The sequence below is a fragment of the Erythranthe guttata genome, chromosome 4, assembly GCF_056151865.1.
Source record: "Erythranthe guttata isolate IM_541 chromosome 4, IM_541, whole genome shotgun sequence".
Lineage (NCBI taxonomy): Eukaryota > Viridiplantae > Streptophyta > Magnoliopsida > Lamiales > Phrymaceae > Erythranthe > Erythranthe guttata.
In genome coordinates this window covers 9,170,462-9,182,370 of record NC_142536.1, presented here as the reverse complement: position 1 = coordinate 9,182,370, position 11,909 = coordinate 9,170,462, and the positions used below count along the sequence as shown (strand labels likewise).

Sequence of the window (11,909 nt, the reverse complement as noted above, 5' to 3'; positions counted from 1 at the left end):
TAATTTTGTTACATTGAATTTAATTATATTTTTTCTTATAAAATTAAAATATTATTAAATATTCATTTAGATGGTTTAGTCATTTCATTCAAGTCAACATTAAATTTTAAAGCAAGGGTCATTTTAAAGCAAGGGTCAGTGAACTTAGTAAAACACAACATAAGGGGTTCTCGCTAATGTTTATAACACGAGGACTTTTTTAGCAATTCGAAGTAACATAGGAGGTTATGTGCAATTAACTCAGAGAAGATATAGGTTATGTTTGTTAGCATTTTCAAATTCTTTTCACACTTTCCCCAAAATGAAAATTATTTTTCTACACTATTTTCAAAAACTTTCCCCAAAACAAATTCAAATATTTCCCTCTCTAACAAACATGATTTGACCGCTACAGTGAAAATTGTCTTCACTAAAATACAAAATCAAATCACTTTATCTTTTAAATTCTTCTTCCAAAATACCTTTTTCCCAACACCTTTCAGACATGATTTGACTTGCTACAGTACAAATTGTCTCCTACCAAAACACAAACAAACTTTATTTAATTTTCAAATTCTTCTCCTAAAACATCTTTCCCCAAAATAAAATGGAAATGGAAGCCCAAAAGCTTACCAAACAGAGCCATATAAATTCTCTTGTTGCATCACGCAACATGTGTATTACGGAATACAAAGCATATGAACAACGGCAAAAATCATTTTACGGAATGTAAATAGCAAACCGATATTGCAACAATAGTAAAACTTGTGAACTGCAAGATGAATATAAAATAGCAGAATTATTTTTTTCACACGTATTTTATTTATGACGTTTTTGTATGTTGTTCCATTGAGACATTAAATTAATTCGCGTTTGGTTTTTATTCGACTTTCTTTTATGACATCAGTTGATCAGTATCTTTTACTGAACTGCAAGATGAACGTAAAATAGCAGAAACATATATATTTTTTTTTTCAAATTCAAACTGCAAAAGGTACCAACAAACAAAACTAATTAACACTAGCATTACATGGTACAACCAATCTCTGCAGTCAGCTTTATCACTAATGGAAGTAATTGAAGAACTTCAAACTGAGAACAACATCACCAAAAATGCAAATATGATACTATACCAAAAATTCATGCTAAACATTAACAATAATACAGAAAATGAAATATCATATTTTCATCAAATTACAGCTGTTGTAATTATTCATAATTTCCTTATTTTATTTTTTCTCAACATGAAAAACAGTAGCAAAAAAACAAAACAAAAAAAAAAGATTAGTTTTTGCATGTTGGTTGTCAAGATGGCACAAAGATGTCATATTGAACAGCAAAATATTTCTTCAATAACTTTTTTTATCGACGACACATGAAAAAATACGGTAAACATCAGTGGCAATGAGGTGTAGAAAATTTGAAGTTACGAATTACGACTAATATATACCTATAGATTACCCGAAAAGGACGAGGCTTTTAGTTAACAAGCCATGCATGCATGTTCGAACCACATCGACTATATAGTAACATAACCAAGTAAGTACACACAAGTTAAACTAACATTTAATAATAGAAATTCAACTTCTACTAAATATCATTCACACGTACGTACGCTTGATTAAAATCATGAATCATTTTAACTAATCATGGGCTTGATAGTTGACAAATTAAAGCCATCGAGCCGAATCCCGATTCCAAATAACCCTTTAAAAGATCAATGAAGAAACTCTACAAATCAAATTAAATAAGAAAATGGATCTCAATGAATAATCTATCAGATGTGATTTCGATATCCAAAAAAACAAATTAGGTTCAACAAGGGGGTAAATCACTCGGAGGCGGAAGTAGGCACTGAGAAGGCTCCTTTCCACTTTTCACAATGAATCCCATAGCCAAACCCCACGACGTATGTTCCTCAAGATGACAGTGTACGAACCACACCCCCGGATTATCGGCAATCAGCCGTATCGCCGCCCATCCCCCCACCGGAACCCCCACTGTGTTCCTCTCTGGCGGATCCACCACATTGTACTCTACCGGATCCTTGTCATCGTCGAAATTCCCGAACCCTCTCCCCACAATGAAGAAATTGTGTCCGTGCACATGGATCGGATGATTCTCCGGGTTCAAGAAATTCGTATCTTGGAGCACGATTTCAAGTCTCGTGCCAAACGACACTTGTAGCAACTTCGTGCCGAAAACGGTGTTCATATTTTCGGTCACCGGATTCACGCCGGTGTAGTTGAAAACATACGGCGGCTTCTCCGGAAAATCGGAGGAAATTCCGTTATTCTTGAATTTGCGATAATGGGATTCGAGTATGGAGAAAGAAGGTCGCACGAAAGATTGGTTGTTCATCGAAGCGTAGAATCTCTGGCCACGGAACCCTTGACATGTCTGGTTTTGAGGACAATCTTGAAGGTTTAGTCCGATTGTAATAAAAACCCGTTTATCGATCTTTGTAGGCACTCTGCATGGGTAATCTTGTGAAGCAAGGCTTCTTAAGCTGTTGGAGAATTGTGTGGCAAATGGGGTGTCTTCCATTGCAGGTAGATTCAAAGGCAAAGTGTAGTTATGAGGTGGCATAGTTGGATAAGGCTTGTTTGTTTGATATTTCAAGAAAGCAATTGTGGTGGAGTTGTTGAATGGGAAAATTGAAGTGAGATAAGGCCTAGCTGCCATAACAAACACGCCCTCCGTTGAATGATCTTGAAGGATTATTTGATCAGCAGTTAGTAGAACATTTGTGGTTTGTCCAGGTGTAAGCATTATAGCGGTTGTCGTGAAGGGCTTTGTGTAAACGGCATCGATCTCGACCACGGTTAAACTGTGGTTAGCCACGGCGAAGAAGAGCTCGTCGTTTAACGCTGCGTTGATTATTCTTAGGAGGTAGGTTTTGCCGGGTTCAACTGTTTGGATGAATGTATCTGCACCATGCATATATATATATATATATATATATATATATATATAATTTAGGTGGATTAATTAAGAGGTCAAAGAGAATTGGTGGGGGGAAGTTGTTAACCATGGTTAAGAAAGCAACTAACCTTTGGTGGAGCAAGGGTAAAATGGACCAGGTAAACCATTGATGGTGTAGGCATCTGAAGAATTAGGTCCACCGCCAAATAGGTTCATTTCCCTTTCCACTACTTCAATGTCTCTATTCCACCATTCTCCTGCATGCATTTGGTTTATTTGCTAGATCTCAATAAACAAAATTGAGGATGAGGGGGAATAATGTTTATTTTTACTTAAATCAATTTTGTTAGAATATGTAAGGTGCTTTTTTATTTAATATTCATAGCCCTTTTAATATTACTATTAATAGTTATTTAATAAATATTATCCCCACTTTCTAAATAATAAATTACTTATACAATTAACAAATTAAAATGTATTAAAATATATATAACTTTTAAAAACAATGTTGGCTTTTTAAGATTTTTAGCACGTAGATGGTGTTTGGCCAAGTTTATAAACTGTTAAAAATATCTTATAAGATGTTTAAAATCTTCAAAAGTGTTTGGTAATATCTTTTAAAAAATATCTTAAAAATTCAAAAAAATAAGCTGTTGGCAGCAAATAAGATATTTTTTAAAAAGTACATTTACCCCATATTTTTATTTAAGATCTTATAATGAGTAAAAATAGCTTATAAGATCACTATCCAAACATTTTGAAAATTAATTTTAAAAATAAGACATAATAGCTAATCAATTCTTAAAACAACTTATCAGATGTAAGAGTTTATCAGCTGTCTAAAATAAACTTAACCAAACAGACCCCTCTCTATATATTAATATATATGTGTGTGTGTGTGTATATATATATATATATATATTATATCATATGTATGTATATATAGGTATATGTAAGTTGAAAGTGCAAAATAAAAGAAAAGGAGAAAGAAGTGAAAAGAGAAAAGAGGGGCCGGGGGTGAATGGTGATTAAGAATAATTACCAAAGATGAGAGGAATGTGAGCATGGATTGGGGGTAGTGAGAAATGGAAAGGAAAAGGAGTGGTTGGGTGAATGATAAAAGCGCCATAAACAGAAGCACGTTGCCAAGAGAAATGAGCATGCCACCAAAGAGTGCCCCTTTGATCCAAAACACTGAATTTGTAAGTATATGTATTGCCTTCTCCTATTGGGCATTGTGTTATGTATGCGGGTCCATCTGCCCACCCTGTTCTTACCTGCCTTACTCCATGCCTGCACCCATTCTTATATAACATCATCCCATTATTCAAAATCATCATCATTTTTATTCATAAATATCTTATATAATTACATACATACATATATATATATATATATATATATATATATATATATATATATATATATATATATATATATAATAGTTATTTGTAAGTCAAAGGTAAGAAAAACGACTATCTGGTGTATTTCACTATGTGCATGTAGCATCTTGTAGCATTATGTTAGTACGCGTTTTAATAATTAACAATTAACATCACAAATTAATGATCTTATATCTGTTTATCCTAGATCTATTATGAACCTTTGTAATCACTCCCTGGTTTTGATGTAATTTGTCATATTTTACCGGTTGGTAATGAAATATTTATGTTAAAAAAAAATTAACATCACGAATTTCAAAAATATGCAAACAAAAAACCAATTTCTCCAACTATATTTTTTTATAATCTAATGCTTATATATATATATATATATATATATATATATATATATATATATATATATATATATATATATATATATATATATATATAGACTTACTACTACAAAATATTATGCAGGTGCTTTAATTAAGCGTCTACTGGTAGAGCTAACACTACAAGAAAAATTGCATTAGTGACACTCAAATTGTGACGAATTAATGCAAAAGTTGTCACTAAATACATGTATTAAGTGATAATATCTTTTTCGCTGTAACTAATAGCTCTTTTTTTCGTCACTTAATACTCTTTTATTGCCACTATAGAGCACTAGTGACATCCTATTAGTGAGAAGCATAGTGACAATTTTTTTTGCCTAATCATGTGAAAATCGGAGTTGTCACTCGAACAATTTTTTTTGTAGTGTAGTTCAATTAGGCATAGGACAAACTCCTCTCTCAATGGAGTATTTAAACATTAAATTTAATGAATATAGACAACTAATTAATTTTTATTTTCGTTGTTGATGCTACTTCTGCATCATAGGGAGTATTAAATAATTGATGTTACTTTTGAACTAACGAAATTAATTATATTTGCATCCTAAATTAGTTTCTACCATGCACTGTAGGACAAATAATTAGCATGAATATTTTGGTCGGTTCTTTACGATCAAATTTCCGTCATGATTATGAATCTGATCCAATCAACATACGAGAAAAGCCAATTGAATTCCAATTTCGTGAAATTCGATTGTCAAATGTCTGGGAGATTTTGATAATTACGAATTGGTGGGGTGTTTCTCGTAATTTAGTCTAAGTTTTTCTTTTTTCCGTATAAGAGACACTTTTATGATTGGATGCATGATGCAGTGAGAAGAAAGAAAGAGAACCATACATCAAAGTGTGAATAATATTGAGTCAAAAAAAGAGACAAGTTATAATTAAGCATATATATTAAGGAAAGGGGAAGAATATATGATGACCACCGCAAATATATAAATTACACTAGTAACCATTATTATGGTATAGCTCAATCATTACCCAAATAAACAATTTACATAGCAGTATATATATATATATATATATATATATATATATATATATATATATATATATATATATATATATATATATATATATATATATATTAATTATGTATTAATATAAATAATTAATTTATTTTTGAAATTCCAAAACATATAATCATGAACTTGTGTACTAATAAATAATTCATCCATGGATGATCTCGAACCAAATTGGCCGGTGACATAGTTGCATGAGAAATTATAGAGATAGAAAAAAATATTTGATGATCCCGAATTTTCATATAATCGATAAAATAAACTAACAATTAGAAGTTAAAAATAAAATAAATACAAAAAAAAGATGACCGGTTAGTATATACTGACCAATGGATAGTAGTATTTCTGGCGACGCTATTAGTGACCGTTATTTCGACATCGTCCCCTTCATGCACAGCTATGGTTGGCCCCGGAAACTTGCCATTCACTGTCAAAACTGGCTTTGTATGGCAAAGTCTTGTTACACTCTTCCACTCAACCTGCAATACATATAATCCGGTGAAATTCACGACTTTTTAGCATATTACAAACCAACCAGAAAATCATATATATGCATGGAGCTTACATTGAAATTAAAATGCTTTGTATTGGAAGGTGAAGAACAAAGTATTGGCATTGCCAGTGAAAACAATGCAGCTAGCAGAAGTTGGTAAAATAAGCTGCCCTCCATTTTCATTTCATCCAAACTTTTGAACACTAGGAATTAATTAGCTAGCACTTGCATGCCATTTATTATGCATGCCCATATATATGGGTGGGGTGGTGGTGGGGGTGGGGTGGGGTGGGGGCCGTTTGCATCTTTCTGTCCTAAATATTTTAAACATTACAAAACATTATTTCTCATCATATGGTCACACTTCCTTTTTTTGAAATTATTTTGTTTGTAGTACTGATTAGCAAGCAAATAGAAAGAGTGCCATAACGAATTTTCCATTATTATAAAAAATTGGGTAAATTACAACCAACCCCTGAGGTATGGTCAAATTATGAAACCCCCCTCTTGTTTGGATAATTACAACCACCCCCTCAACTCCTCAAATTTAGTGGAATCTTCGAAATTATATGGAATATTATCACTTTTGTGCCCGTTTTATCCCATTCGAACTCTATATTTTGAAGCAAGATGATCATAATATGTGTTTTTTGGCTTGTATATCAGATTGTGGTGCATCAGAAACTGTATTTTTATACAAAACAAGTACAAACTATAGCACATTCCACGAAATCTAGATGATTATGTTGAATTCGACACTATAAGGGTGGATGTGTAAGAAAAAATCACAGTTGAGGGGTCAATGTAATTATTCAAACAAGAGGGGTTATTTTCTAAATTGACCATATCTTGGGGGGGGTGTTTGTAATTTACCCTAAAAATTTAAAGATGAATGAATGCCTTTTAAGTGGGATATGTGACGAATCCAAAATAAATTTTATCAACAAAAGCAAGGTTGCTCCTGCTAAACCCTATGAAGTTTTTTCTCGCTCATTTGATAGTTTAATTGTAATTTATTTAATTAATTATTTTTTTATTTTTATTTTATTTAAGTTAATAAATTTAATAAATCCATTAAGTATCAAGATTTCTTGGCCCCAAATCTGTGTTTTTTTTTCCACTAAAAATTGTCATTTTACTTATTATCATTTTTATGAGAATATTATTTAATAATTTAGAAAATATTTGGTTTATACCTTATTAAATTTATTGGTTTATTTTATTTATATAATCAAGTTTAATAAATTCATTAAGTTTCCTTATTTTTTGGCCCCACATTTACGTATCTTTTCCCACTAAATTTATCGTTTTACTTAATATTAATTTTATAGGAAAATTATTTAATTATTTAGAAAAATATTTGGTTCTTATCGTATATTATTAAATTGCTCCAGGTAAACTCTTGAGATTTAATGGCATCATTGATTTACAGTTTACTGAAACTCTATTATGGGTGATAAAGAATAAGATTCGCCAGACTTCTACCGTAACTGAAATAAGAAAAATATACAACTATATTATTACATAAAAAACATAAAGTTAAATTTATAAATATGGCAAAAATAGTTTATGGACGAGGGATTATCACCAATACATATAGCAAACATCGAAATGAACTGAAAACTCAATTTTGTTGCGTAAATTGAACTTTACTTTGTATTAATTTTACATCAATCCCGTGCATCGCACGAGCCAAAAATCTAGTTGAATATTAATTGATATTTGAGTACAAAGAGGTGTGGCTGTTTATATAAAGTTTTATAATAAGCCAATTCATATGCCTCGCCGAAGAATCAATATTATTATTCAACTGATTAATTAATAGGAATAATAATCTATATAATCTATATAATATATAAAAGTTGAATCCCACACTTAATTGAGTGATATTTGTCAATTTGAATTGATGATATGTATTCAATTTCATCCCATATAGCAAATTGATTGGTGAAAATAAATCATTAAAAAACATGTCATCATTTCTAAAATTAAAAGTAATTAAATATATTTTATAACTTTATTAATATATTTATATCCTACCTTTCATAAAATCTCTAAATATATCAACTTTCTTGGAAACTATAAATAGATTTATTTTTGAATTTAATTTTAATAGTAATTAATTTAAAATTTAGCTAAATTCAATTTAAAGGCTTCTCTTATAATTTTTGCATGACTGGTGGTGTTAAGGAAATTTTGTATTTTAATTAATAAATTTGGATTTATATTAAAAACAATATGCAGGATAAATCATTTGATATTAATATATTATACATTTTACATGAACATAGCCAGAGAATATGTTTTTTTGTACTAATTTAATATTATATATTAACATTTTCTGTATAAAAGAAAGATACATGTTCGAATTTACTATATTCTGGAAATTGACACTATTTTTTCCCTCCCATTGTGCAGTAATATTATTCAATTATTTATCATATTGAAAATTATACTATTTGAATTTCATGTTATTGTTCTAACTTTTCTTTTTTCTTCACCGAATCCAGTGACAATAAATTTTATAGTTGATTTAACTTTTTTTAATTATATACTAATTAAAATACAAACTTTCTCATGATTATACTAATAAATTGAAGAACATAAGTTAAGTTTAATCAATTGATAAAAAATATTTAGTTTATATATTTCAAAATATGACAATACTATTTTAAATCTTCGGTATTAACTTCGTTTATTCACTTTATTTAATACCAAAAATTAAGAATATCAATTGTTTTGTTTAAAATGTATAATGATCGTATATATTATATACCGTATTCTACTAATAAGTATTTCTCTATAACTTTGATAGATATAATTAAGTAAATATCTAGAGCAACTCCAACTCAAAAGTATCAAAATGATTTTGCAAATATTTATGTGATATTTAATATGCTCTAACCATAGGTATTAAAAGGTTGTTAATTAAAAATGATTAAATTGATTTATATATCTATATGACACGTGTCATAATCTAAATGGACACTGAGGTGGTTAAATTCATAACTCAAGTTTGATATTTTATTCCACATGAAGTATTTTTAAATTACGAAAGATGAAATATCAAAATAGAACCCTTATTTCATAACTCTATTGGATTTAAAATTACTATTTTTTTAGTATGAAAATTGTGGTTAGAGGTTTTGATAGCCCATTTAATAACCCTACTCAAGGTGTTGTTACTTTAAATAATTTTTAAAGTAATAGACGGTGGTGATACGGACTTTTTAGGCCCTTCCTCTAATTGCCTCCCATTTCGCAAACTTACTGCATTGCACTGCTCGATGTTGCTCTTTCGAGGATCTTCCATATTCGACGGCAGTGCTCCCGACGGCCTCGCATTTAGCTGGTTTGCAAATTGACCCATTTGTATCTCAAGGTTCCGAATGGATGCTTGGGTCGACGTCATGAATTTCGCTAAGATGTCAGCGAGGTCCACTTCTTGGGCCGGAGCTTGAGGTGGATTTTGGAATCCGGGAGCTGGCTGAGGTCTTGGTTGAGGTTGACCTTGTGGCGGTGCTTGGCCTTGACTTTGCTGATTTCCTCCCCATCCAAAGTTTGGGTGGTCTCTCCATCCCGGATTATAGGTGTTGGAGTACGGGTTCCTCTGATTTCGATTTGTGCTATTAATGTAATATAGAGACTCCGTTTTCTCTAAGCTCTGGTCGGGACTTTGGACTGCATGGACTTGCTGAGTCAGCAAAGCTGCTACTTGCTTTGATAGCTTTTCTAACTGGGCAGTGATTGCGGTGACCCCATCCACCTCCAAAATTCCTCCCGTCTTCTTGGTTCCACTGTTTGACCTGTCAGAAGCCCGCATGTATTTGTTCCTTGCGATCCGCTCCAAAAGTTCGTAAGCTTCGTCATAGGTCAAGCTCATGAACATAACGCCAGCTGCTGAATCGAGCACCGTTCTCAAATTATCTTGCAATCCGTCATAAAATATTTGAAGTTGCCGCCACTCTTAAAGACCGTGATTGGGGCATCTCCGGGTCAGCTATTTAAACCACTCCCACGTCTCGAAAAGTGCTTCGTCGGCTTCTTGCAGAAAATTTTGTAATTCTCTCCGGATTTTTTCAGTTTTAGTTGGAGAGTTGTACGTATTCATGAAGAGCTATGCTAGCTGGGGCCAAGACGATATGGAGTGTGGTGCACGAGTTTGTAGCCATTCTCTTGCGGCTCCTTGTAGAGAGTGCTTGAAGAGGTGGAGCTGCAGTGCTTCCGGTGATATCCCGTTCATCTTATGCGAATCACACGTTTCGAGCAAGTTGACCAAGTGGAGATGCGGATCTTCATGAGCTAATCCGCTGAACAACCCATTGTTTTGGAGTATAGTAAGGAGTCCCGCTCGAATTTCGAAATTGTTGGCTTCAATGGGGGGCTGCTGGATGATCGATTGAAACCCATCGAGTGTTGGAACGGTGTACTCATGCAATGCTCGTTGACGAGGTGGTGGATTAATTAGCTGAAGTTGCTCTTGCTCGTTGACGATATTTCCTGCCGCATTCGGTAGTCGCCCTTGGTCATCTCCCCTACGATTATTCTCTTCGTCCATTGTTGCTGGAACGTTTTGAGCTAACCGTTGATTTCTTCTGGCGTGCTTAAACGTTCGCTCAATTTCGAGATCAAAAGGTATCAATTTCGTGTCGTGTCCTCTTCGCATAAAAAGTACCTAAAACAAAAATAATAAGAATAAAATAAATAAAACGGCTGAAGTAAGAAAAATTGCTCAAATAGAATATTAGAATAAATAGATAATTTAGCCGTATTCCGCGGCAACGGCGCCAAAAACTTGTTGGGCAAAATACCTAACACGCAAGTGCACGTATCGCAAACAAGTAGTAAAAGTGGACTCGTGAGAGTCGGATGTCGATCCCACAGGGAATACTCAAATTATCTAATCCTAAGTACCGAATTCTAACAATTATGATTTTTATCCAGCCTACGCAAAGATGTCAAATATAATCAACTAAATAATTAAACTAATTATAAAAACAAATAAACACGAGAACATATCAATAAAAACGGATCTAGGATTTCATCTTCCCCCTATGCAAGAATTGCTCACCCAAAACCCCTCAATTATGAAATATATGATTCCTGATTATTAACCCGAGACACTAATTTATTCATAACCCGCTGTCGCGTGTATTATGAGTCTATTATTCATAAACGGTTCACTATATGTCTATGCAAACCAATTATGAATAAAGCATTAACTACAAGTCTCGTAAATGGCTACCTAAGGTGATATATGTATGTCTACGACACCACATGCAATTGACACACTCATTCGGTGAAAACTACTCGAAGGTTCTTTTAGTTACTGCCTAATTATCAAAATAGCTCTATCGAGTCAATCCCAATAATCACAGATAAAGCACATAAATTGATCAGGTTCTTGCACTAACAATCATAACAAGTAGAAGAAATAATCATAAAATCATAATTGCATAATCTCAAGAAAACGGGTTCACCATCCCCACATAGGGTTCCAACAAAATCCTAGATTAATAACTTAGCTACTCATGTTCTCTACGAAAAACATAATAAAAATATAAAAAGACATAAATTAAGAAAAGATAGATAAAAGAAGAATTGTGATGAAGATTTTGTCAATTCTCCGTCTTCGATTCTCCGTTTTCTCGCTCCTCTTCCTCTAAGATTGTGTAAAAAGTCCTTTAATTCGTGCTTCATTTGCCCT

General features: G+C 32.4%; 1 protein-coding gene across 1 annotated transcript; it reads right to left on the bottom strand.

Moving 5' to 3' along the window:
- Window positions 1–1,651: 1,651 nt before the first annotated feature.
- On the bottom strand, window positions 1,652–6,438 carry LAC1 (laccase 1). Its single transcript, XM_012997808.2, has 5 exons — window positions 6,275–6,438; window positions 6,037–6,188; window positions 3,947–4,197; window positions 3,033–3,161; window positions 1,652–2,909 (listed from the first exon to the last, which is right to left on the bottom strand). The coding sequence occupies exons 1-5, from the start codon at window positions 6,383–6,385 to the stop codon at window positions 1,795–1,797; spliced, it is 1,758 nt and encodes a 585-aa protein (XP_012853262.2). The 5' UTR covers window positions 6,386–6,438; the 3' UTR covers window positions 1,652–1,794.
- Between the last annotated feature and the right edge of the window lie 5,471 nt (window positions 6,439–11,909).

Bases quoted from the DNA above. Each gene is read 5' to 3' on its own strand.
- LAC1 (XM_012997808.2), bottom strand. From the start codon at position 6,385: ATGAAAATGGAGGGCAGCTTATTTTACCAACTTCTGCTAGCTGCATTG. The intron at 4,198-6,036 runs GTCAGTATATAC...GAATGGGTGCAG, and splicing joins AGAAATACTACTATCCATTG to GCATGGAGTAAGGCAGGTAA. The intron at 3,162-3,946 runs GTAATTATTCTT...AAATGCATGCAG, and splicing joins TCACATTCCTCTCATCTTTG to GAGAATGGTGGAATAGAGAC.